At 47.6% G+C, this 27,989-nt stretch overlaps 2 protein-coding genes across 2 annotated transcripts in view; both read left to right on the forward strand.

Moving 5' to 3' along the window:
* LOC141167149 (uncharacterized) overlaps positions 1–27,989 on the forward strand; it is a 1,037,600-nt gene that overhangs the window by 632,563 nt on the left and 377,048 nt on the right. The window lies entirely within an intron of this gene.
* Positions 180–27,858, forward strand: LOC141167150 (phospholipid scramblase 3-like). The gene is made up of 7 exons (XM_073654538.1): positions 180–531; positions 10,897–11,018; positions 11,183–11,210; positions 22,853–23,010; positions 23,284–23,433; positions 23,641–23,781; positions 27,182–27,858. Exons 1-7 carry the CDS (start codon positions 513–515, stop codon positions 27,431–27,433), a joined length of 870 nt encoding a protein of 289 aa, XP_073510639.1. The 5' UTR covers positions 180–512; the 3' UTR covers positions 27,434–27,858.

Raw genomic sequence — 27,989 nt, forward strand, 5'->3', positions numbered from 1 at the left:
GACAGAGGAGTCTGGAGGGGACATGGGGTGTGTGGGGGAAAAGAGGAGTTGTGAGAAGACTCTGGAGTCTGCAGAAGAACAGAGGAGTCTAGAGGTGACAGAAGAGACTGGAGTCTGGAGAGGACAGAAAAGTTTGAAGGGAGGAGGGGACAGAGGAAGTCTGGTGGGCAGCCGACCTTCTGATACCTCTTGGAAACAGGGCACACACAGACCCTCCGGGCGCTCATTCCCTGGGGATGATTTTAGCACCATACATTATCCCTGGCTCCCTCTCGGGCTAAGGTCTCCTATATTCTGTATAATTGCCCCCTCCCCAGGCAGGCAGCATGTATAGCCAGAGTCCTGGCAGGAGACACATCCTGGTTACACAGTCCTCAGAAGTCCTCCCTGAGCAGGAAATAATCAGAGTGAAAAATCAGCTCAGGGAGGAGTAAGAGGCAGACATAATGCAGCATGAGCTCCGAGCTCCATAACTTCTCAGCTAGACACAGATCCGGAAGCAGCATCTTCATATGGATCCACAACCAGCAGGTAAGTAGCTGCACCCTTCACATCCCGGGTCACTTGCTACTTACCTAATGAGGATCATTTCCAGTAACGGTTCAGCTGAAATTAGCAGCATGAACCTCATAACAATATGTACCACGCCTTATTACTAATAATATTAACCCTGTCTTCTCCATCACACGGGATCTGCCGTGTGTCCCTTAGACAGTAGCCGTCATTTTAACTTTGTAATATATCTTATCAGAAAAATCTGCTTCTTTCTCTTCATGGACTGATCTTTTACTCAGTGTAAAATGTGCAGTCATTGAAGACAGATTTTCACCATCACTGCGATAGGAATGGACAGTTGGTGCTTTTAAAATTCTATGGAGGAAGGAGCACAGACATTGCACTGTGAGTTCTCCTGAAACAGCAGTTACACTTCTCCATAGAGCTTTATGAGCACTAACTGTCATGTCCTATCTAAGAAATGGGGAGATCTGTATTCACTGAAGACACATTTTTACCAGAGAATTTGAGAATACAGTCAAGGAGGAGAACAGATTTCTCTAATAAAAACATTTTTTTTTTATTTTCAAGTGTACTATCAATTAATGAAAAAACCATAATATAACATTGGTTACTCTTTAAAGAGAGTTCTGCTAAAAAAACACAAAAAAATACAAATAGTGACGTTATAAGTGTTTTTCAGATACTGTGTATGTCGTCAGGAAATCAGATGATTTCCTCCGGCTTTACAAGGATGTAAATTTTACTGCCACTTTACTAAACTGAGCACAAGATCTGGTGAGATCGTCTTCTCCGGGAAATAGCAGCTGTGGGGGGAATCTGATTCACAGCATATGAACGGTAAATGGAGCCTTGGCCCAGATCATCAGGATTTAGCTGGAGAGATGAATTTGGGCAGTGAATCAGCGAAACACAACCCAGGTGACATTCCCCCAAATCTCCCACCACCAGGAACCTGAACTTTACTTCATACAGCATATAGGCATATATAATTGATGTAATAAGACGTCTCTACATTCTGCAGAACATATAAGAACTGTTAATAAAAAGGGTTACTCTGCAATAATAGGACGAAGGTGCATATAAAGGGTGAATCTGTAAGAATTGGGCAAAACTGCATATAAAGGGAGAATCTATAAGAATAGGACATAGCGGCATATAAAGGGTGAATGTAAGAATAGGACAAAGCTGCATATAAAGGGTGAATCTTTAAGAATAGGACATAGGTGAATAAAAGGGTGAATCTGAAAGAATAGGACATAGCTGCATATAAAGAGTTAATTTGCAATAATAGCACATAGCTGCATATAAAGGGTGACTTTACAAATAGGGCATAGCTGCATTAAAGGATGGATTTGAAATAATAGGACATAGCTGCTTAAAAAGGTGAATCTGAGAGAATAGGACATGGCTGCATATAAAGGGTGAATCTGAAAGAATTGGTCATAGCTCCATATAAAGGGTGAATCTGAAAAAATAGGGCATAGCTGCGTCTAAAGGGTGAATCTAAAAGAATAGGACAAAGCTGCATATAAAGGGATAATTTTTAAGAATAGGACATAGTTGCATAAGTAGGGTGAATCTGTAAGAATAGGACAAAACTGCATGTAAATTGTGAATCTATAAGAATAGGTCTTAGTTGAATATAATGGGTGAACCTGTGTAACGGGTCTGGGAGGCGGAACCTCTGAGCTATTATACAAGGGGGTGGTCCTTGTAAGGAAGCGGGTGGCGACCAGGGAAGACGGGCAGGCAGTCACAGCAGGTGACCGGGACAGTCTCTGGGTAAACGGGCAGGAGGTCACGGCAAGTGACCGGGACAGTCTCTGGGTAAATGGGCAGGAGGTCACGGCAAGTGACCGGGGCAGTCTCTGGGTAAACGGGCAGGAGGTCACGGCAAGTGAACGGGGCAGTCTCTGGGTGGAAGGTAGGTACGACCTGTGACGGCTGAGCCTCCAGGTAGGCTAGCAGGCAGATGGTAGATGTGTGCTCCCAGGTGAGCAGGCGAGAGTCTCTGGATAATCAGGTGGTCACAGCATGTGACGGCGGAGCCTCCAGGTAGACTAACAGGCAGGTAGCAGATGAGCGCTCCCAGGTGAGCGGGCAAGAGTCTCTGATATGGCAGGTGGTCACAGCACGTGACGGCGGAGCCTCCAGGTAGACTAACAGGCAGGTAGCAGATGAGCGCTCCCAGGTGAGCGGGCAAGAGTCTCTGATATGGCAGGTGGTCACAGCACGTGACGGCGGAGCCTCCAGGTAGGCCAACAGACAGGTAGCAGGTGAGCGCTCCCAGGTGAGCGGGCAGGAGTCTCTGGAATGGCAGGTGGTCACAGCACGTGACGGCGGAGCCTCCAGGTAAGCTAACAGACAGGTAGCAGGTGAGCGCTCCCAGGTGAGCGGGCAGGAGTCTCTGGAATGGCAGGTGGTCACAGCACGTGACGGCGGAGCCTCCAGGTAGGCTAGCAGGCAGGTAGCAGAAGTGCGCTCCCAGGTGAGCGGGCAAGCTGGTCCATAGACAGACTGACAGGTGTCCGAAGGCAGACCGTCGGACCTCAGGCTAGCAAGCAGGTAAGCAGATAATCAGGCAGGAGTCAGACAGCAAACTGGCAGGTAACTGGCAGGTAACTGGCAACGGGACCTGAGGGCTGAAGCAGAGTAGTGAACAGTGCAACAACATTGCTCGGGCACCTCCATTTTGGAGGAGGTGCCTTATATATGGTGAAGTCCTCCGGCCATTGGCCGGGGACTCCTTAGGACGGCGCACGGCCCCTTTAAAAGGGGGGGAGCGCGCGCGCGCCCTAAGCACCGTGGCCGGGAAGGAGCGCACGCTGCCAGCAGAGCGGGAGGAGGACGCCGGGCTCGGAGCAGAGAGGTGAGGGGAACAGCGTCCCTGCCTAGCAGAGGGCAGGGACGCCGGCGCTACAGTACCCCCCCTTTAGGCCCCCCTTTTTTAGGCCAGACAGAAATTTAGCAAGGATGAGAGGGGCATGGATGTTCTCCCGGGGCTCCCACGTTCTCTCTTCAGGACCAAACCCCTTCCAATCTACTAGAAAAAAGGTCTTCCCTCTTACCCTTTTGGTGGCCAGAATGTTCTCTACCTCAAACTCGTTTTCAGCGGAAACCGGAGCAGGAGGCGTACCTGTAGACTTGGAAAAAGAGTTAAGTACCACAGGTTTGAGGAGAGATACATGGAAGGAGTTAGGAATCCGCAAGTTGGCCGGGAGTTTCAATTTATAGGCCACCGGGTTGATCTGACTGATGACCTCCAGAGGACCGATGAACCGAGGCCCTAACTTATAGGAAGGAATCTTGAGCCGGACATACTTGGACGAGAGCCAGACCTTATCCCCTGGACGGAATTGAGGAGGATCCTGACGTTTTTTGTCAGCATGTCTTTTCATACGCTCGGACGACAGAAGGAGTGTGGACCGGGTACACCTCCCACATGGAGGAAAATTTGTTAACAAGAGATTCCGCAGCCGGATTGTCCACCGAGGTGGAGACGGGAAATGGGATCCGAGGATGCTGACCGAAGACTACAAAAAACGGGGATTTGGAGGAAGATTCGCTCTCGTGATTGTTGTAAGAAAATTCGGCCCATGGCAAGAGATCCACCCAGTCAGAATGGTGGGCATTAACGAAGTGCCGGAGGTAACTGGTCAGGATCTGATTGATCCGCTCCACTTGACCATTGGACTGTGTGTGGTAAGCGGAGGTGACGTCTAGCAATTTACAAGTGGCTCTCCAGAAATGTGAGGTGAACTGTACCCCACGGTCCGACACGATGTGGAGGGGCAGGCCATGAAGACGGAAGATGTGGCGGATAAAGTCTTTAGCCAGCTCGGGTGCAGACGGGAGGCCTGGCAGGGGAATGAAGTGAGCCATCTTGGAAAAGCGGTCAGCGACCACCCAAATAACCGTACAACCGGCAGAGACGGGGAGATCAGTTATGAAGTCCATAGCTATATGCTGCCAGGGGGCAGCGGGTACAGGGAGCGGAAGGAGGCGACCGGCTGGCAGGTGTCTCGGAACTTTGTTGCGGGCACAGGACACACAGGCAGAAACAAAGTCTATTACGTCCTTGTGCAGGGTAGGCCACCAGTAGTGCCGGGTAATAAGCTGGAGGGTCTTTTTCTGACCGGCGTGGCCAGCTAGTTTAGACGAATGACCCCAGTGTAGGATCTTCTCCCGATCAGGTACCGATACGAACGTCTTACCGGGAGGGAGACGATTTAGACTCACGGGAGCCACCTGCATTACTCTGGCGGGATCGATGATATGTTTAGGTTCTTCCTCGAGATCAGACACCAGAAAGGATCGGGACAAGGCGTCCGCTTTGATGTTTTTGTCAGCCGGGCGAAAATGTAGAACAAAATCAAAGCGAGCAAAAAACAAGGACCACCGGGCTTGGCGTGGGTTAAGTCTCTGGGCATGCTGGAGGTAAGCCAAGTTCTTGTGGTCAGTGTAAATTATTACCGGATGAAGAGCCCCCTCGAGTAGGTAACGTCACTCCTCCAATGCCAGCTTGATGGCCAATAACTCTTGGTCTCCTATGGAATAATTGCGCTCAGAAGAGGAGAAGAGTTTGGAGAAGAAGCCGCAAGTTACCATCCTCCCGGAAGATGATTTTTGAGTAAGTACCGCTCCGGCTCCAGAGGAGGAGGCGTCAACTTCCAGGAAGAACTGCTTGTTGCCGTCCGGGCGATGCAGCACCGGGGCGAAAGAGAAGGCCTGTTTTAAGGAAAGAAAGGCCTCCTCTGCTTCGGGCGGCCACTCTTTGGGATTAGTACCCTTACGGGTGAGCGCGGAAATTGGGGCAGTCCGGGAAGAGAAGTGCGGTATGAAGAGGCGGTAGTAGTTGGCGAAGCCCAGGAACCGCTGAATAGCCTTCAACCCCTCCGGTCGAGGTCATTTCTCGATGGCAGACAGTTTCTCTGGATCCATTCGTAGGCCGGTCTGAGAAATAATGTAGCCCAAAAACGGAAGCGAGGTCTGCTCAAAGAGGCACTTCTCATATTTAGCGAAGAGGTGATTCTGCCTGAGCAGGACCTGACGAACATCCCTCCGGTGAGTCTGGAGATCCGGAGAGAAGAACAAGTTGTCGCCCAGGTACACCACTACGCAGGAGTAGAGAAGGTCCCGGAAGATGTCATTGACCAACTCTTGAAAGACGGCAGGAGCGTTACAGAGACCAAAAGGCATTACCAGGTATTCATAGTGGCCGTCCCGGGTGTTGAATGCAGTCTTCCATTCATCCCCCTGACGGATACAGACCAGGTTGTACGCCCCACGGAGGTCCAGTTTGGTGAAGATTCTAGCCCCCCTCAGACGATCAAATAATTCCGGAATGAGCGGAAGGGGGTACTTATTCTTCACCGTGATCTGGTTAAGGCCTCTATAGTCTATACAGGGACGGAGAGAGCCGTCCTTCTTTTTAACGAAAAAGAAGCCTGCTCCCGCCGGGGAGGTAGATTTCCGGATGAATCCCCTGGCCAGATTCTCCTCAATATATTCGGACATCGACCGGGTCTCAGCAGCGGACAATGGGTAAATACGCCCATGGGGAGGCGTAGTACCGGGTAACAGGTCGATAGGACAGTCGTATGGTCTATGAGGGGGTAATGTCTCTGCCTCCTTTTTATTAAAGACATCAGCAAATGACCAATAGGGAATCGGAAGTCCAGGTAGATTAGTTGGGGTAGGAGAAGGACGGACGGGATGAACAGGAACCAAACAAGTCTTATGGCAGTCCTGTCCCCAGCGAAGGACCTCTCCGGTCTGCCAGTCAAGCACGGGTGCATGTTTCTGGAGCCAAGGTAGACCTAGTAAGAGGGCGTGAGAGAGTCCAGGCAGAACATGAAAAGAGATGCTCTCAGAATGCAGCATTCCCACCTGCAGAGTTATGGATTCGGTGATGAGTTGGATGGGACGTGGTAAGAGGCCCCCATCCACAGCAGCGACAGATAAGGGTACAGCCAGAGGTTTGGTGGGAATGCGGTATTTTTCTACCAGGGACTGTGAAATAAGATTCCCGGCTGCTCCAGAGTCAAGTTGGGCTAGTTCGAAATAACGATTCTCCCCGCAGATAATTGAGACTGACAGCAGCAGAGATGGAGAGGATTTATTCTTGTCTAGGTCGACCTCTCTGAGCGAACCTAGACACAGGCGTTTCCCGACCTCTCCGGGCAGGTACGGATCCGGTGCTCCTTACTGCCACAGTAGAAGCAGCTCCCCTCGGCACGGCGTAAGTCCTGACGGGTTTTGACCATCTTGGTCTGGTCGACCTGCATAGGCTCAGGAGAGTGTACCTGGGGAGAAACGGAGGGAGTGACGGGTTTCTGGAAGGTAGGAGCTAGACGTGGAAACCTCCTCTCACGGGTGACCTCTTTGGCACGCTCCTGGAACCGTAGGTCAATCCGGGTGGCAAGAGTTATTAAGTCATCGAGAGTGGTAGGAATGTCCCGACCGGCGAGTTCATCTTTAATACGGCCGGACAGACCCTCCCAGAAGACAGATACCAAAGCGTCATTATCCCAGGCCAGCTCCGAGGCAAGGGTACGGAACCGTATGGCATATTGGCCCACGGTGAGACTTCCCTGACGGAGGCGTAGCAGAGACGATGCGGATGAGGTCTTCCGTCCGGGTTCGTCGAAGACTTTCCGGAAAGCCGTGAGAAAGGCAGGCAAGTCGGACACCAGGGGGTCTCCTCTCTCCCATAGAGGATTTAGCCAGGCCAGAGCCTCCCCGGTGAGATGGGACATGATGAAGGCTATTTTGGCCCGGTCGGAGTTAAACTGGTGGGACAGGAGTTCAAAGTGCAGGGTGCACTGGTTTATGAAGCCCCGAGCCTGAGCGGAGTCGCCTCCGAAGCGAGGAGGTGCAGAAAGAAGGGGTCCGGAGCAGGATACCATGGTATTGGTGGGCAGCGGAGCTGCCGGGTTGCGAGTCTTGACACTGGCGGTGGTTGCTGGTGGAGCAGTCAGAGTGTCCAGGCGAGAATTGACATTCCGCAGGTGACCCAGGATGGACTCCTGTTGGGACCTCTGACGGGACAGTTCATGACAAAGGTCCGAGAGCGAGGGAGCTTGGGTGCCACCGAGTTCCATGGCCCGAGCAAACTGTAACGGGTCTGGGAGGCAGAACCTCTGAGCTACTATACAAGGGGGCGGTCCTTGTAAGGAAGCGGGTGGCGACCAGGGAAGACGGGCAGGCAGTCACAGCAGGTGACCGGGACAGTCTCTGGGTAAACGGGCAGGAGGTCACGGCAAGTGACCGGGACAGTCTCTGGGTAAACGGGCAGGAGGTCACGGCAAGTGACCGGGGCAGTCTCTGGGTGGAAGGTAGGTACGACCTGTGACGGCTGAGCCTCCAGGTAGGCTAGCAGGCAGATGGTAGATGTGTGCTTCCAGGTGAGCAGGCGAGAGTCTCTAGATAAGCAGGTGGTCACAGCATGTGACAGCGGAGCCTCCAGGTAGACTAACAGGCAGGTAGCAGATGAGCGCTCCCAGGTGAGCGGGCAAGAGTCTCTGATATGGCAGGTGGTCACAGCACGTGACGGCGGAGCCTCCAGGTAGACTAACAGGCAGGTAGCAGATGAGCGCTCCCAGGTGAGCGGGCAAGAGTCTCTGATATGGCAGGTGGTCACAGCACGTGACGGCGGAGCCTCCAGGTAGGCCAACAGACAGGTAGCAGGTGAGCACTCCCAGGTGAGCGGGCAGGAGTCTCTGGAATGGCAGGTGGTCACAGCACGTGACGGTGGAGCCTCCAGGTAGGCTAACAGACAGGTAGCAGGTGAGCGCTCCCAGGTGAGCTTGCAGGAGTCTCTGGAATGGCAGGTGGTCACAGCACGTGACGGCGGAGCCTCCAGGTAGGCTAGCAGGCAGGTAGCAGAAGTGCGCTCCCAGGTGAGCGGGCAAGCTGGTCCATAGACAGACTGACAGGTGTCGGAAGGCAGACCGTCGGACCTCAGGCTAGCAAGCAGGTAAGCGGATAATCAGACAGGAGTCAGACAGCAAACTGGCAGGTAACTGGCAGGTAACTGGCAACGGGACCTGAGGGCTGAAGCAGAGTAGTGAACAGTGCAACAACATTGCTCGGGCACCTCCATTTTGGAGGAGGTGCCTTATATATGGTGAAGTCCTCCGGCCATTTTACGGCGCGCGCGGCCCCTTTAAAAGGGGGGGAGCGCGCGCGCGCCCTAAGCACCGTGGCCGGGAAGGAGCGCGCGCTGCCAGCAGAGTGGGAGGAGGACGCCGGGCTCGGAGCAGAGAGTTGAGGGGAACAGCGTCCCTGCCTAGCAGAGGGCAGGGACGCCGGCGCTACAACCTGCAAGAATATGAGATACAGTAGCTGCATATAAAGGGTGGATCTGTAAGAATAGGTCATAGATGCATATAAAGAGTGAATCTGTAAGAATTTGACATAGAGTAGCTGCATATAACGGTGGGCTTTATAAGAATAGGACATAGCTGCATATAAAGGGTCAATTTATAAGAATAGAACATACCTGCATAAAAGGATGAATTTGTAGGTTGAGGACATAGCTCCATTTAAGGAGTGAATTGGCAAGACTAGGTCATAGCTGCATATAAAGGGTGAATATGTAATAATAGGACATGGCTACATATAAAAGGTGAATCTGCAAGAATAGGACACAGCTGCATATAAAGGTTTAGTCTAAAGGAGGAGAAATAGCTGTCTGCACAGAGCTGATCTGTATTTTTCACCACTTACACACAGAGCCAGCAACAGGTACAGTGAAGAGAAGGCTGTGACAGAATTTTTCTCTGTCAATACCAATGTTCAGAAAGCCCTGGTGCTCACCAACACTTGTAGAAAACTTCTTTGATTACTTCAATGTCACAAGAACATTTTAAATAGTGTTTGGCGGTTTTGTGTAATGCAACACCTTTGGAATGACAGTGCCATGTCGTTCTGATCTTTGGCATAGTATGTGGACACTGAGTATTACCATTAAGATGGCAGCAGGTCCAGAAGCATGTGAGTGATTTGGGACTTCTAGTTCTTAGAGATAGGCGAGTGCCAGCCTTCTTTCTTCTATTCTGTTGAAGAGCTATCTAACCTGCTGCTTCTCGCCCTGTTTCTCCATAGTACCTCGGAATTCATCTTAATTACATCTTATATAATGTCATCCAGCATGAATTAAGACAGCAGCTCAGATCTCCTGTGTTTATATGGTCTGACCCCTGTACACAGCTATAATCAGTGACTTCCTATCTTATCTGCAAACAGCTACTTGAGCCAGTGCTAAGACCGGACATGGTGTTTTTCGCCTATGCCAATAGAGGAGGTATCTCCAACTATTATTTCCATTGTGCAGTAAGTGGACATTGCCCTTAATAGAATAATTAGTCCTGGATGTGGACATTGTCTTCAGTGGGTTGTCTGATCAGATACATCGATGACGTATTTATGGGCTATACCATTACTGTCTGACCTGTAGGGGTGGAGGTTTATCCCTGTGTCTCGTCTCTTGGATGGAGGACATATTTTCGAGAACCATTGTCATATTTTATGGTTATGGTCTTTCTAGCCGGTGACTTGCCCCTGGCTGATCTGTATAAAGGACAGCCGCGCAGTTTCCTTATTACTGGATTATTGCTGTATATATATATATGACTGTTGTGCCATTTTCTATTCTCAGACGCGCGTGACGTATTACACAATACAAGTGAGGTGTTATAATTACCTGTCATAACACAACATTTCCGGGATTAAGCACAGACAAGTGTTGTAATCTTTAAGGTTGCAGAATTTGGTAATAATCATATAATATACTTGCTTCTCTATTGCTTCCTGGTTTCAGCCATTTTAGACTCATGAGAATCTGACCATAGGACAATGCATTGTTCTCTGCTGTCAGCCAGTTCAGGTCTGGAGAAGGCAGTCTTTTGCTTCTCGGCATCAGCAGTTTCAGGCTGGACAGACGAGGGTTAACTTCAGGGCAGAGAAATCCAATCTATTGTTATCTGTTATCAGCCAGTGTGGGCTGGGGAGAGGCTGATTATAGTTTACTGCTCCTTGGTATTTGCCATTGTAAAATTGTGATGAAGCAGACAATTGGGCAGGTATTGTCTTTTGTTGTCGGCCCGGCCCGGCCCCTACCAACTCATTCCCCAATTACCAACCACCTCTTACAAAAATCCATGAATTGAGTGTGGTGATGCCAACAGTCTCTCTTCTACAAGAGATGGTCGGAGGTAGAGACATAATGCCTCGGGCCTTCCTTTAACTCTATCAGCTCCAGCATTAAAGTTTTTGCTCTCGGGCCTCTCTAGATAATGTGTAAAGTCCACAACTCCATATCTATCTTCTGTTTATGAACTGATGGACATTTCTTTATGTGATTTTTTCATACAGGACAACCCTGGAAGAATCATTCTGCACCTGTCCAGACCCAACCTCAATGGCAGAACGCACAATCCCTCCAGCTGTCTAACCCTCGGGCGGTGGTGCCACCAGGACTCAATTGTCTTGTAGAGGTAAGAGATCTTCCAAATCATTGAGGCCTGTTGGTAAATGACCTCGTATACAATATAACAGCGGAATATGCCCAAGAACATCATGTGATCAGTTATGTCGGGGTTTGGATTATTTTTCCCCATACAGTGTGTGGTCAATAATTAATCTGTTTCTTTACTTCTAGGTAGAAGAGGTCACCCTGCATAAAAAAGGTGAGAAGGTGCAATCATAAGGCTATTATCACTACCCCTTAAAGGGGTTATCCTTTTTTTTTTTTTTTCTCCTTTTTTGCTATGGGCCACAGAACTTACTGGCAGGTAGTTGCTAACTTCATGTCTGTTCTGCCCTGCACCGATCTGTTCTGCCCTGCACCGATCTGTTCTGGCTCAGGTGGCATTCTCCCGCTTCTGTTGACGTCATGTTGACAGAGCAGCTTCTTCTGACCTGGTCTGCTCTGTCGACGGGACGTCACTGATTAACTGCAGGGAGATAGCGGTCAACTAGTGCATGACAATGGCAGTGATGCTCTCTCAACAGAACGGCCAGTAAGAGAAGGGCCGATCTGTTGATGTGAAGTCACAGGAAGCAGGAGAATGGCCGCCTGAGCCAGAAAAGATCGTTGCAGGGCAGAATAGACAGGAACCTGCTGGTAAGTTCTGAGGCCCGTAACAAAAAATATCCCCAAAGTCCCAGATAACCTCTTTAAAGTGAATCACTACCAATCCTCTGCTTAGCATAGAGGTTAAAGTACACCTCAATATAAGTTGTCATGTGTGTGTATACGAGGAATAAAGCTGTTTCTGGATGACTTGATGTCTCTGAGCTAGTGGGTTAGACACTGGTTTCAATGGTGTCTCCCCTACACAGCACACACAGGCATAAGGGATTCCTGCTCTCCTGTATGCAGTGTAGCATATGACTAGAAGCGGCAGCAACATGAAGAACAATATTCATCAGTACTCATCTGTGTGGTGAGATAAAACACTTACTAGAAAGCAGCAGCCCTGTGTCTTTGCCTCTCTCTCTGGCTCTGCTACTCCCACTCTCCATAGACTTCAATAGGCAGCTGTAATCTGATTCCTCAGGGAACTGACAGTCCAGATTTTAGCAGCTTTCAGAATAACAATTGGCTCATAATTGGCTCTGATAATACACAGTAGGGATATATACTGTCCTCAGTGAGACATGTAGCTAAACCCCCTGTCTTCTTAAAGCGCACCTATCAGTACATTTTTTATTATTCAAATTAAATGGAGATGTAATAACATTTAGAATTTGACCAAAACATTATAAACAAGGCATATTCCAAGTGGGAGAAAAACTCCCTCTCTTGGCACGAGCCTCAACTCAACTGAGCGGACTTCAGCTGAAGTCACCTCCAGGCCGGGGAATTCCCCAACTTCTGTGCTGTGCTGATGTCACTCTCCCATGATGCAGTGCATCAAGGAAAGTGAACGGCGGTCTGCAGGTCTGAGCCCAGACACTGTGACTGAGCTGGATGTGTTCGGTCCAGCGTGCAGCTCTGGGTATGGGCTCCATAACTCACCAGGCAGTGAGCTGGGCGCTGCTCTTGTGTGTCCTCCTTCACCTCCCATTTCCCTTACTCACACTATCCAGCACTGAAGCCTCCTGAGTAGTGATTGTGCCCCTCCACCACTGACATCACAAGCTGAGAGGAGAAATGTTACCAGCAACAGCAACTAAACGCTGAAAGAAGACATGTGCCAGAAAAGAGGGGTGTTATTTATTTCATATGGCCAGTGTACGTGTAATTGTGTGTATACAGGTGACATGTCTGCTGCATATATGTGAAAAGTGCATGCAGGAGTGTATGGTGCATCTGAGAACTGCATGTAAACATACAGTATATGCAGTGTATATATATATATATATATATATATATATATATATATATATATATATACATACAGTACAGACCAAAAGTTTGGACACACCTTCTCAGTTAAAGATTTTTCTGTATTTTCATGACTATGAAAATTGTCCATTCGCACTGAAGGCATCAAAACTATGAATTAACACATGTGGAATTATATACTTAACAAAAAAGTGTGAAACTACTGAAAATATGTCTTATATTCTAGGTTCTTCACAGTAGCCACCTTTTGCTTTGATGACTGCTTTGCACGCTCTTGGCATTCTCTTGATGAGCTTCAAGAGGTAGTCACCGGAAATGGTCTTCCAACAATCTTGAAGGAGTTCCCAGAGATGCTTAGCACTTGTTGGCCCTTTTGCCTTCACTCTGCGGTCCAGCTCACCCCAAACCATCTCGATTGGGTTCAGGTCTGGTGACTGGGGAGGCCAGGTCATCTGGCGTAGCACCCCATCACTCTCCTCCTTGGTCAAATAGCCCTTACACAGCCTGGAGGTGTGTTTGGGGTCATTGTCCTGTTGAAAAATAAATGATGGTCCAACTAAACGCAAACCGGATGGAATAGCATCCGCTGCAAGATGCTGTGGTAGCCATGCTGGTTCAGTATGCCTTAAATTTTGAATAAATCCCCAACAGTGTCACCAGCAAAGCACCCCCACACCATGACACCTCCTCCTCCATGCTTCACGGTGGGAACCAGGCATGTAGAGTCCATCCGTTCACCTTTTCTGAGTAGCACAAAGACACGGTGGTTGGAACCAAAGATCTCAAATTTGGACTCATCAGACCAAAGCACAGATTTCCACTGGTCTAATGTCCATTCCTTGGGTTCTTTAGCCCAAACAAGTCTCTTCTGCTTGTTGCCTGTCCTTAGCAGTGGTTTCCTAGCAGCTATTTTACCATGAAGGCCTGCTGCACAAAGTCTCGTCTTAACAGTTGTTGAAGAGATGTGTCTGCTGCTAGAACTCTGTGTGGCATTGACCTGGTCTCTAATCTGAGCTGCTGTTAACCTGCGATTTCTGAGGCTGGTGACTCAAATAAACTTATCCTCAGAAGCAGAGGTGACTCTTGGTCTTCCTTTCCTGGGGCGGTCCTCATGTGAGCCAGTTTCTTTGTAGCGCTTGATGGTTTTTGCAACTGCACTTGGGGACACATTAAAAGTTTGCCCAATTTTTTGGACTGACTGACCTTCATTTTTTAAAGTAATGATGGCCACTCGTTTTTCTTTACTTAGCTGCTTTTTTCTTCCCATAATACAAATTCTAACAGTCTATTCAGTAGGACTATCAGCTGTGTATACACCAGACTTCTGCACAACACAACTGATGGTCCCAACCCCATTTATAAGGCAAGAAATCCCACTTATTAAACCTGACAGGGCACACCTGTGAAATGAAAACCATTTCCGGTGACTACCTCTTGAAACTCATCAAGAGAATGCCAAGAGTGTGCAAAGCAGTCATCAAAGCAAAAGGTGGCTACTTTGAAGAACCTAGAATATAAGACATATTTTCAGTTGTTTCACACTTTTTTATTAAGTATATAATTCCACATGTGTTAATTCATAGTTTTGATACCTTCAGTGTAAATGTACAATTTTCAAAGTCATGAAAATACAGAAAAATCTTTAAATGAGAAGGTGTGTCCAAACTTTTGGTCTGTACTGTATATATAGCATGTGTATATATGCGTGCAGTGTGTCTTTTATTTCATGTTTATTTATGTCTGCAGTCTCCTTACTGTAATATACCATAATATGTGTGGAGGTGATAGGTCTTCTTTAAGAAAAGAGGCTGTAAAGTTGTAACCTTTTTATTGGTTATAGATTGTGACAGGAAAGGTGAAACTATAAGATGTAATAACAGGGTTTTTTCAGAACATATAACTGTACAGTGCATAGATACAGAAAGTCTGCAATACACAGTATAACATGAGGTAATGTACAAGGGGATGATTATCTATTAGTGTTGAGCGAGCATGCTCGCCACTACTCGGTACTCTCCCGAGCATCTCACTGCTCGAGATGCTTGGCGCTCGCCGAGTATTTCCGGGTTGCTCGGCGGGAGCTTGGGTCCCCTCCCTGCTTGTTTGGCGCTCTTTGCAGAGCCAATGAACATGCAGGGATTGCCAGCCACTCACTGTAATGCCGCAGCCATGTTGGTTGTAGCATTACAGTGATTGGCTGGCCACACAGTGTCATCAGGTCTATATCAGACGTGGCGCCACCATGCTCGTCACAGTCACTCCGGAATCACAGTGTAGAGAGAGGTGCTGCTGAGATAGGGAGAGATTCGCTTGTTTCTAGTTAGTATAGGTATTCCACAACATATATACATCTATATATCCATCTGAACTAACAGTCCTTCTGAGGACTAATCCAGCTGCATATATTACTGGTGATAGCAGGAGTTAGGCAGGCTGGGTTTGTGTACAGTGTATACATCACAATAGGGTCCATTGCATGTTCTACAGTGGTGGTCAAAAGTATTGGCACCCCTGCAATTCTGTCAGATAATACTCCGTTTCTTCCTGAAAATGATTGCAATCACAAATTCTTTGGTATTATCTTCATTTAATTTGTCTTCAATGAAAAAACACAAAAAGAATTGTCCTAAAGCCAAATTGGATATAATTCCACAGCAAACCTAAAAAAGGGGGTGGACAAAAGTATTGGCACTGTTTGAACAATCATGTGATGCTTCAGTAATTGGTGTAATTAACAGCACCTGTAACTTACCTGTGGCACCTAACAGGTGTTGGCAATAACTAAATCACACTTGCAGCCAGTTAACATGGATTAAAGTTGACTCAACCTCTGTCCTGTGTCCTTGTGTGTACCACATTGAGCATGGAGAAAAGAAAGAAGACCAAAGAACTGTCTGAGGACTTGAGAAACCAAATTGTGAGGAAGCATGAGCAATCTCAAGGCTACAAGTCCATCTCCAAAGACCTGAATGTTCCTGTGTCTTCCGTGCGCAGTGTCATCAAGAAGTGTAAAGCCCATGGCACTGTGGCTAACCTCCCTAGATGTGGACGGAAAAGAAAAATTGACGAGAGATTTCAACACAAGATTGTGCGGATGGTGGATAAAGAACCTCAACTAACATCCAAACAAGTTCAAGCTGCCCTGCAGTCCGAGGGTACAACAATGTCAACCCGTACTATCCGTCGGCGTCTGAATGAAAAGGGACTGTATGGTAGGATACCCAGGAAGACCCCACTTCTTACCCCGAGACATAAAAAAGCCAGGCTGGAGTTTGCCAAAACTTACCTGAGAAAGCCTAAAACGTTTTGAAAGAATGTTCTCTGGTCAGATGAGACAAAAGTAGAGCTTTTTGGGAAAAACCATCAACATAGAGTGTACAGGAAAAAAAAAGAGGCATTCAAAGAAAAGAACACGGTCCCTACAGTCAAACATGGCGGAGGTTCCCTGATGTTTTGGGGTTGCTTTGCTGCCTCTGGCACTGGACTGCTTGACCGTGTGCATGGCATTATGAAGTCTGAAGACTACCAACAAATTTTTCAGCATAATGTAGGGCCCAGTGTGAGAAAGCTGGGTCTCCCTCAGAGGTCATGGGTCTTCCAGCAGGACAATGACCCAAAACACACTTCCAAAAGCACTATAAAATGGTTTGAGAGAAAGCACTGGAGACTTCTAAGGTGGCCAGCAATGAGTCCAGACCTGAATCCCATAGAACACCTGTGGAGAGATCTCAAAATGGCAGTTTGGAGAAGGCACCCTTCAAATATCAGGGACCTGGAGCAATTTGCCAAAGAAGAATGGTCTACAATTCCAGCAGAGCATTGTAAGAAACTCATTGATGGTTACCGGAAGCGGTTGTTCGCAGTTATTTTGGCTAAAGGTTGTGCAACCAAGTATTAGGCTGAGGGTGCCAATACTTTTGCCCGGCCCATTTTTGGAGTTTTGTGTGAAATGATCAATGATTTGATTTTTGCTTCATTCTCTTTTGTGTTTTTTTCCTTGCAAGCAAATTAAATGAAGAGAATAATACCAAAGAATTTGTGATTGCAATTATTTATGGAAGAAACTGAGTATTATCTGACAGAATTGCAGGGGTGCCAATACTTTTGGCCACCACTGTATCTTTTGATTTTACAGATATCCATACCCCTATATATAAGGACTATTTTTTCTTCTCTTAATCCTGATTATTTGCTTAAAAAGCAATACAGTACACCATTTTACTTCTTCATTTGCTTGTTTGCAGAATACAGGCAGATTTTTTTTTTTATTTTATTCACATTGCTGTATTGTGGAAGCAGAGAAACTTGTCCATCATCAGACGTGATCAGATATTACTGCAGTAATAATACAGACATTTTGTGGAGTGTGCCAAATATTACACCCCATTTAAAGTCAGCCAGCTGTGTTTTGTGGAACCTATTCACACTTGGTTGCTGACCAATACCATATCTATAAAGCCACTTCCTAAAACCATGATCACCACACTTGATCCCATATTACTGCGGTAATAATTGTGACATTTTTTGGAGCGTGCCAAATATTACCCTCCATTTAAAGTCAGCCAGCTGTGTTTTGTTAAACCTATTCACACTTGGTCACTGACCAATGCTATTAGTGATGAGCAAGGATGTTCTGTTAACCCTTTTGGTGAGCATGCACGGGTGGTCGCCATGTATCTCCAGCGTGCTCAGGCATTCCTCACATGTATTAAAGCTGTCAAACAGTCGCAAATCATGCACACGGAATAACTTCAAACATAGCCAAAGATACTCAGAAAACACCTGAGGATTCTCCTAAATCTCGAGTAAGGAGCATGCTCGCTCATCACTAAATACTATACTACAAGGCCACTGCCTAAAACCGTGGTTGTCACACGTGATCACACATTACTATGGTAATAATACAGACATTTTGAGGAGCAGGCCAAATATTACACTCCATTTAAAATGGAAAAGACGCGTGGCAAGGGACGGGGAAGTGAACGTGGTGGTGATGGTGCACGCAGAGGCCGAGGCCATGAGCAAGATGAAACTGTGCCTGCTGAGGGAGCACAACAAACGTCCACATCATGTTGAACTATCTTCTTGTCCCAATTACTAGGGGACCGCGGAACACCATTCTTGAAGTCAGAGCAGTGTGAAAAGGTTGTTGGTTGGATAGCAGATAATGCTTCCAGTCAGTTTGCCACCACCACTGTGAGTCACCCTGATCCTCCTTCCTCCCACCATGCTGAGTGCCCGGAGACAACTGATTCTACACTTAGACACTCCAAAGAGCTGTTCACTTTTCCATTTATAGATTCGGGCCTCTCACCCAGCCCACTTCAAGCGGGGCAAGAGGAGATCGCATTTAGCGATGCCAAAATATTTGAGCAACAATGGTCACACGAAGGCCACAGTGGGAAACTGTTGCAAGAGTTGAATGATGATGATGAGACACAATTGTCACCAAGTAAGGAGGAGGCCCAGGGTGCGTACGTGGAAGACGAGGTGGTGGACGATGAAGTCACCAACCCAACCTGGCAAAGAGACATGCATAGCGAGGACAGCAGCACACAGGGGGGAGGCATAGCACCACAACAAGCAGGAACAAGCAGTGGGGTCTTCCAGAGTCTGTCTCTTTTTTAAACACTGTCCAGATAACACCAAAAAGGCTATTTGCACCCTCTGACATGCCAGCATCAGCAGGGGCAGCAAAACTACCAGCCTGACGACCACAAGCATGTTCAGGCTCATGACAGCAAGGCACCCGACTAGTTGGGCCAAATGCCAGGGTCCAGAAACAGTGTCTACAGGTGATGACACCACTGCCTGTTTCTCTGTTGTGCATGAACACCAATCCTCTATTTATTGCGCAGGCTATGAAGCCTCCTGCCCTGCACCTGTCATTGCACACTTGCAACCATCACAGTCAGCGTCCACATCCTTGTTCCAGTGCAGCGTTCAGCTGTCCCTACCCCAGTCCTTGGAACCCAAGCGCAAATACGCCACCAACGACCCACAGGCCACACTACTAAACTCATACATTTCTCGAATGCTTGCACTTGAAATGTTGCCTTTAAGGCTCATGGAGATGGAATCTTTCCGCAACCTGATGGCAGTGGCTGTCCCTCAGTACTCGGTCCCCAGCCACCAATATTTCTATCGGTGTGCCATCCCTGCATTGCACAAGCACGTGTCCCAGAACATTAGCCGTGCCCTCAGTAACGCAGTTACTGGGAAGGTCCACCTAACCATGGACACATGGACAGGTGCTTGTGGCCAGGGACAATATATATCCCTGATGGCACACTGGGTTAATATAGTGGAAGATGGGACTCAGTTGGACCCTGGGACGGAACACATCCTCTCGACACCGAGGATTGCGGTTCCTGGGTCAATCAGGGTTGCCCCCACATTCTGCAGCTCCTGCACCTCCTACTCTTCCTCCTCATCCTCCATCTCCGAAATGACCACATCAGTCGGAAGGTGGAAGCACTGCAGCACTGCTTTGGCCAAGTGGCAACAGGCCCTGCTTAAGCTCATATGCTTAGGGGACAATCTGTACACCTCTGAAGAGTTGTTGACAGCTGTAACAAAACAGGCAGATCTGTGGCTGTCACCGTTGAACCTACAGCCAGGCATGGTCGTGTCTGACAATGGCCGGAACCTGGTGGCGGCTCTGAAGCTAGGCAACCTTACACATGTACCATGCCTGATCCATGTGCTCAACCTAGTGGCTCAATGATTTCTCAAAACCTACCTGGATCTGCCTGAGCTGCTTGTCAAAGTACACCGCGTGTCTGCCTATTTTCAAAAGTTACCTACAGGTTCCGTCACCCTTGCTGTGATTCAGCAGCATTTGCAGCTTCCAGCTCACTGACTGGTGTGCGATGTCACCACGCATTGGAAATCAATGTTGTAGATGTTGGGAAGGATTTGTGAGCAGCAGAGGGCAGTTGTTGAGCACCAGCTTCAACACGCCCATCGTTATTCAGGTCAGCCTCCGCACATAAGAACTGATGAGTGGTCATGGATGGACAGACATCTGTGCCATCTTCCAAAACTTTGAGGACTCCATCAAGATGGTGAGAGGCGATGACACCATACATAATTAGCATCACCATCCCGCTTCTATGTCTTCTGAAATGCTTGCTGCTCACAATTAAAGAGGAGGCATTGCAAGCGCAGCATGATGAGATGGAGCAAGGAACCATACAGGGTGATGCCACACAGCCCAGCCTCATCTCATCCCAACACGGATTGGGTGATAATGAGGAGGAGGAAGAGGAGGAGGAGAAGGAATAGGAGCTGTTTTCCTGCGCTACAGACGGTACTACCCACAAAACTGTCATACCGTCTGTTCAGCATGGATGGCTGTTACCAGTCTGGCTCACATGGCTGACTTTATGTTCCTCTGCCATTCCCAAGACCCTCGCGTTGTACACATTTTGGACGACAATATTTATTGGTTGGTCACACTACTAGACGCACGAAGGAAAACTTTTTATCTCTTCTTCCCGCAGTGGAGAAGTCTAGTAAAATGTTGCAGTACCAGAAGGCCCTTGTTGCGGAATTATTAAACAATTCCCATCTGAAAATGCTGGCATCAGAGGTTACAGTTCCTTGGACAACCAAGGAGTACAGGTGAGGGAGACACAAATACGATGCAGAAGAGGCAGGGGAACACTGTCAAAGGTGCGGGATAGTTTTCTCAGACCCTCCCAGCACCTAGGCCCTGATGCACGAGGTACTCTGACAGGGAGGGAAAAGTTTTAGAAGATGCTGAAGGAGTACCTTGCCGACCGTACCAACATACTCCTTGATTCCTCTGTGCCCTATAATTATTGAGTATCCAAGCTAGACACGTGGCAAGAACTGTCTCTCTATGCCTTGGAGGTCCTGGATTGACCTGCCATTAGCGTTTTGTCAGAGCAGGTTTTTAATGCCGCCAGGGGCATTATAACTGATAGGTTCATCCACCTATCAACTGAAAATGCTGACAGGCTGACTCTTATAAAAATGAAAAAGGGCTGGATTGGGCCAGACTCCTCAACACCACCGGATGATAGCAGCGGAACATAGAGTCAAATCCAGTGGCTTTTTTTGGAGGAGTCTATTTCCATGGACCTCTTCACATCCAAACATGGGTAATCACTTCCTGATTTTGCCTATTTTCTGTTGTTCTCCTCCTTCTCCTTCTCCTCATCCTCCACCACCATATCACCAGGGTTGCCGTGATGCAACACCCACATAATTTTTTTAAGGGTGTTTATGATGTCCGTAGGAAATTTTTTTAGAGGCCTACCTCTAACATTCTGCATGTTACACACTATGTTCATGTATACCCCCCAGGGTTAAATGTTGATGAACAGCACTGCAGGCTGGATATGCAAAGTATGAACAGCGCCATCCTGCGCTGCAGTCCATGGGCTCATTGGTTATGGCTCAACAAGTGGCTATGTGACCTAAGGTATGACATCTCCAACATACTATGTTATGGGGCGGGACCTTGGGCAGCAACTCAGACCCCTCCTGGGCTCTAGGATGCCCCCCCAGATGTGGCTCTAGTTCCCCTCTTTTGGGTGTCCACTCCCTTTTCGGAACCCCAGTATGGAGATGCTACGACTCCTGGCTTCCCCAAGGAACTCTCTACCACCTGGTACCTTTCCTCCAGCCCCACCAGGTCCTCGGAACAATGGGGATTTCCCTGGGTAACCCAGGATTGCACAGACCTCAGAAGGGAGTGTATGAACCTTTCTTTGACGACGAAGATTCAGGGTGCAACCACTTTTGAACCAGGTGTAGGAAGTCGAACATTTGGGACTGGGAATGTTTGTCACTGCAATAGGCCCAGTGGTGCACCTGTTGTGCCTTGACAGTCAGAGTCACTCCCAAGTGTGCCAAGATCTACTATTTTAATTTGGCGTACTCTTTTGCGTCCTGCAAGGCCAAGTCATAATAGGCTTTCTGCGGCTCACCTGTTAAATATGGTCCCAAAAACTCCGCCCACTGCTCCAGAGGCAATTTCTCCCACTCTGCCACCCTCTCAAATACTGTCAGGAACGCCTAGATGTCATCACCCGGGGTCATCTTTTGTAATGCTCTTCGAACCATCTTCCTCATGTGAGAGTCAACATCTGGAGTTGAGGGTGGGGCGGATGCCATGCCACGGATCACCTCGGCTAGGAGCTCCATCTGCTGCTTGTGCTGTAGTCGTTGCATCTGCTGCTGCTGTTGCCACTGCTGCCGCTGCATCTGCTGCTGCTGTTGCTACTGCTGCTGCTGGAGATTATTAGTTGCTTTATAAGCTCCTCCATGCTGCTGGATATCCCTGGCTGTCTGGTGGCCTTCACCCAGGACATAATGTTTTCCCTTCACAATTATGTTGAAGCCATACTTCAATCCTCAGTATGAAGGTGACATGTCCACTCCCCTCTGAAGAGATGACTTTATAGATTGGTCCCATTTTACCATTATATCTATGACATGGAGCCTTATTGGCAATGCTTCACTGGAAAAAGTACTCAATTGGTCTCTTCCCTAGAATAAAATATAAGTATCTCACTAGTGTGACTTACTGGAGGTAACTATGCAATAAGTCAATCTTCGATTCTTAAAAAGTCTTGCAACATGACTTGGATTTTTCGCGAAGCCAAGCACAATCTATATCCATTTGTTTAGGGGGGCTGACCCTCATCAGTGTAGACTTCACTTTCACTAACTAAATCAAAGTTTGTAATATATCGTATCAGCAATGGTGGTTACTCATTACGCTGTAAATCTGAGCCAATATAAAGCCGTAGAAGAAGATATTGGTAAAAGGTTTTTTAAAAAGTTGGCTGAGAAACAAGTGGTGGGGTGGAGGATCCTTGAGAAAACTTGTTCTCTTGTTCTTCTCCTATACAACCAAACTCATCTAATGTCCATTCAGTATGCTGCCAATTACTTGAGAAATTGCTCCTCACATTTCCAAGACTTACTAAGAATATCATTCAGCTTTCTTCACCAGATCGGAGCAAACGCTCTTCACGATACGTCGAGAGTCAGAGTGTTGTGGACCAGCCTTCAATCTGATCTTGCAAGATCCTAAAAAGCGAGATGTGGTTTCATTATGTACGAACTCTGGGGAAGGATGCTGTGGAGGAGACACTCACGTAAGCTTCAAGAACACCAACCTAGTTCACCTACTCTTAGAGGTGATCTGGGTAATATTGTATGCTCTATCTTGAGAAGGGAGTCTAATTTCTAAATAAAATATTCCCAAATCTACTCAATAGTTGCCATATAAAGATTGACTTCTCCGGGAGTTTGAGGAGCCAGGACCACAGATTTCGGCTGATCACAATGGCAAATTCATAAAAACCATCTGTAGACAAAATCTGTAACAAGATGCAAACGTTTGACCAGAATTTCTTCTCGTTCTGTAGCTGAATATCATGGTTCTCCCTTCGCACATGATTGGTTTTGTCCAAATATTAAATTCTTCCCGGAAAATGCGAGTCTCAATCCAGATGCAGCTTGGAGAGCCGGCGTTCACCGCTGAGTTGCCTTTATCTGGCTCACAAAACACCATTGAGGTGAGATATAAAATCTGAAAGACACATGTCTTCTTCAGTCAGTAGTTCTGATACTCTTGCATATCTTGGTTGCATTATCCATGTTTTATAATACACACTGAGGTCCATCAACGCAAAGACAATGGCCATTGTATAGGTATGTGGGTAACTGCTCCAGAATATCCTGGTTCAGCAACCAGCAATCAGAGTCCATATCCTTTTCTCCAGATACTCAGTGTAAATGGCTCTTGCCCTGTGGCCAAAATAATCAAGGAGGGAGAAAGGAAGTCGTCCAAAGTCATCTTCCAGTTCCCAATGGACATGGAGGCTACACTGAAAACTATCATTTTGGCTGCATTCCTCTACATGGTGAGTCCTAGATATCAGAGCTATACATTTACATCCACCTTAGGTAAGACTTCCTGCCTAACGGGAATAAAAGATGGACGCTAGAGACTCCTTCCTGACTATCTGCTTTGGTGGAAATGGTCATCTGACAATTGGAACAATTGTTCTCTCTTCTTTACTCTTCGATATTGTCTGTCACAGCTTCTACCAACATCAATAGTACATGATATCGACAGGCCCACGCTTGGGTGAGTCTGGGGGTACAAGATAATGATGTTGACATGTGGGGTACAGGATAATGACACTCACACTGGGGTACAGGATAATGACGCTGACACTCGGTGTACAGGATAATAACGCTGACACTCGGGGTACAGGATAATAACGCTGACACTCACGGTGCAGGATAATGACACCAACACTGGGGTACAGGATAATGACACTGACACTCGGGGTACAGGATAATGACGTTGACACTCGGGGTACAGGATAATGACACTGACACTCGGTGTACAGGATAATGACGCTGACACTCTGAGTACGGGATAATGACACCAACACTGGGGTACAGGATAATGACACTGACACTCGGGGTACAGGATAACGACACTGACACTCTGAGTACGGGATAATGACACTGACACTCGGGGTACAGGATAATGACGCTGACACTCGGGGTGCGGGATAATGACACTGACACTCGGGGTACAGGATAATGACGCTGACACTCGGGGTACAGGATAATGACGTTGACACTCGGGGTACAGGATAATGACACTGACACTCTGAGTACGGGATAATGACACCAACACTGGGGTACAGGATAATGATTCTGACACTCAGGGTGCAGGATAATGACACTGACACTCTGAGTACGGGATAATGACACTGACACTCGGAGTACAGGATAATGACACTGACACTGGGGTACAGGATAATGACACTGACACTCGGGGTACAGGATAATGACGCTGACACTCAGAGTACAGGATAATGATGTTGACACGTGGGATACAGGAAAATGACACTGACACGTGGAGTACAGGATAATGATGTGGCTCCCCTGCGGGTACAGTTGCCACAGAGGTACTGCTTCTCACCCAGAGGTGTGGTACCCAACTCTCAGGTAAGGAGGGAGCACTACCCGGAACCCAACCACTCACATCCAACACTACACCACTCCATTAGGGAAGGTCCAGATAGCTCCTAAGGGAGAGCACAGACCTGGTCCCTGTCTGGAGGGTGGAACTAGGTAGAGGAGGTGGGTGGAGGAAGTAGTTTAGGGGAGCACTGAGGGGAGAATATAAAAGCAGGGTAGAAACATCTAGAAAGTCAGTTGAGTTGAGAAGTTCAGTAGTGAGTTTAGTCAGTGAGGACCGTGAGGAGTAAGGTCCAGACGGTGAGGGGGCCCAGTCAGAGGCGCCCAGGAGGAGAGTGAGGAGAGACGACCGGAGCAGTGAGAAGTGCTCCAGAGAGAGAAAGGATCCTAGGGGCATAGGAAGTGCGGAGTCCACCTGTGCGCCCGAGTTCACACTTTACGTGAAGAGATCAGGTCGCAGTAGGGGACCGGCCCCAGACTAGTGGAGGACTGCAAGACTCAACTAGCAAACCGGATGTTGCGGTGTCTTCAAGTGTCGTAGCCAAAAACCACACACATTCTCTGAAAAGGTGGCCATATAGGACAAAAGGGAACAGAAAGGACGTCGCCCAACAAGGCCCGCGGCCACTGGCTCTGGACACTCTGTGTGAGGCGCAGGGCAGGAGGGCGAGAGCCAGCGCAGAGAGACGACCTGGAGAGGTACATAAGAAAGGCGTCCCGTTCAAGTGCATCCAAGTTATCTGAGAGTTGGCTGGATCACTTCCCCGGAGGACACAGGACTCGGTGGGCTGTTATAATCTGGCCATTGTAACCTGGAACTCCATAAGAACTGTGAGTAAACACTTGAAGACTGCAGTTAATTACTGCGTCACCTGCCTTGCACTACAACACCAACATCATAGCTCATCTCTTTAACTGCCCTGAGGCCTAGCTCTACCCGTGGAGAGCTGAACCAACAGCCCCAGTGGATCTGAATAGCAGCGGCGGCCACCTATAGCCCCATACCACGGGTGGCGTCACAGATCTTTATTTCCAATTGACTTTACTTAGTAACCGCCCTGTGCCACGGACCGGAACACTGACACTCGGGGTACAGGATAATGACGCTGACACTCGGTGTACAGGATAATGACGCTGACACTCGGGGTACAGGATAATGACACTGACACTCAGGGTGCAGGATAATGACACTGACACTCGGGGTACAGGATAATGACACTGACACTCGGGGTACAGGATAATGACACTCGGGGTACAGGATAATGACACTGACACTCGGGGTACGGGATAATGACACTGACACTCGGGGTACAGGATAATGACACTGACACTCAGGGTACAGGATAATGACACTCGGGGTACAGGATAATGACACTGACACTCGGGGTACAGGATAATGACACTGACACTCAGCATACAGGATAATGACATTTGGGGTACAGGATAATGATGCTGACACTCGGGGTACAGGATAATGACACTGACACTCTGGGTACAGGATAATGACACTGACACTCGGGTACAGGATAATGACACTGGGCTACAGGATAATGATGCTGACACTCGGGTACAGAATAATGACGCTGACACTTGGGGTACAGGATAATGACACTCGGGGTACAGAATAATGACGCTGACACTCGGGGTACAGGATAATGACACTCGGGGTACAGGATAATGATGCTGACACTCGGGGTACAGGATAATGACGCTGACACTCGGGTACAGGATAATAACACTGGGCTACAGGATAATGACACTCGGGGTACAGGATAATGATGCTGACACTCGGGGTACAGGATAATGACGCTGACACTCGGGTACAGGATAATGACACTGGGCTACAGGATAATGATGCTGACACTCGGGGTACAGGATAATCATACTCACATTCGGGGTACAGGATAATGACGCTGACACTCAGGGTACAGGATAATGACACTCGGGGTACAGGATAATGACACTGACACTCGGGGTACATGATAATGACACTGACACTCGGGGTACAGGATAATGACGCTGACACTCAGGGTACAGGATAATGACACTCGGGGTACAGGATAATGACACTGACACTCGGGATACATGATAATGACGCTGACACTCGGAGTACAGGATAATGACACTTGGGGTACAGGATAATGACGCTGACACTCGGGGTACAGGATAATGACACTCGGGGTACAGGATAATGACACTCGGGGTACAGGATATTGACACTGACAGTAGATGTAGATAGTATGTAAGGCCCTGGTTACTTTATATTCTTGTTTTAATCATATCTTTATATTGTTTTATTTCTATTTTTTCTTTCCTAAACAGAGATACCAACTGAGTAAGACGTCTGACAGCAGCTCCTCAGATTTTGACAGTGGGTGGAGCTCTGCAGGAGGAGTTCTCTTCTTTAGTGATGACCATGGTGGATTTTCAGATCATGGAGGCTACGATGGAGATTGTGGTGGAGGAGGAGACTGGGGAGGTGGAGGAGATTGTGGTGGAGGAGGAGGGGATTGTGGTGGAGGAGGAGGGGATTGTGGTGGAGGAGGAGGGGATTGTGGTGGAGGCTGTGACTAGTTGTAACTCTTTATATGTTTTGATTCTCATGATCACGGTGACTTTTATTCTATCTCGCCTTCAATACAAGATCACCCATTTGGGCATCTGTTTTTTGGAACTGTTTTTCTCATATTATGTTTTTCGTCCAGTCCTAATCTCACATCACCGACGTGCACATCTTACACCAAGGTTTTCAGAACATTTTTGGTAAATTCTTGAATATGATAGTATAATATACTTTAATTTCAGTATTAAGGGTTATAATCTTAACTAAATTAAGTCTGGTCTAAAAAAAAAGCTTTGTTCGGCACTCAGGATGAAGAGAAAGAAAACTTTTTGAGTTTTGAGACTTTTTGTTTTACGTTATGGTTTTTGAGTTGGTTTATTCCAGGGTTTAGCTCAAGAGTTAAAGATGTTTGGAGCATGTGTAAATGACCGTCTGTTTCCTGCAGCTTAACCTTGAAATTAAGTTTTAAAAAGAATTCAATAAAGTTATATTACTTTAAATCCTATGTTGTGTAAAACTATCAAAGTCAAAGTCATCAGCACAGGACACAAGAACAGAAAGACTCTG

This window comes from Phyllobates terribilis, unplaced genomic scaffold, assembly GCF_046119375.1.
Source record: "Phyllobates terribilis strain yellow unplaced genomic scaffold, ASM4611937v1 Scaffold_11__3_contigs__length_659146591, whole genome shotgun sequence".
Classification (NCBI taxonomy): Eukaryota; Metazoa; Chordata; class Amphibia; order Anura; family Dendrobatidae; genus Phyllobates; species Phyllobates terribilis.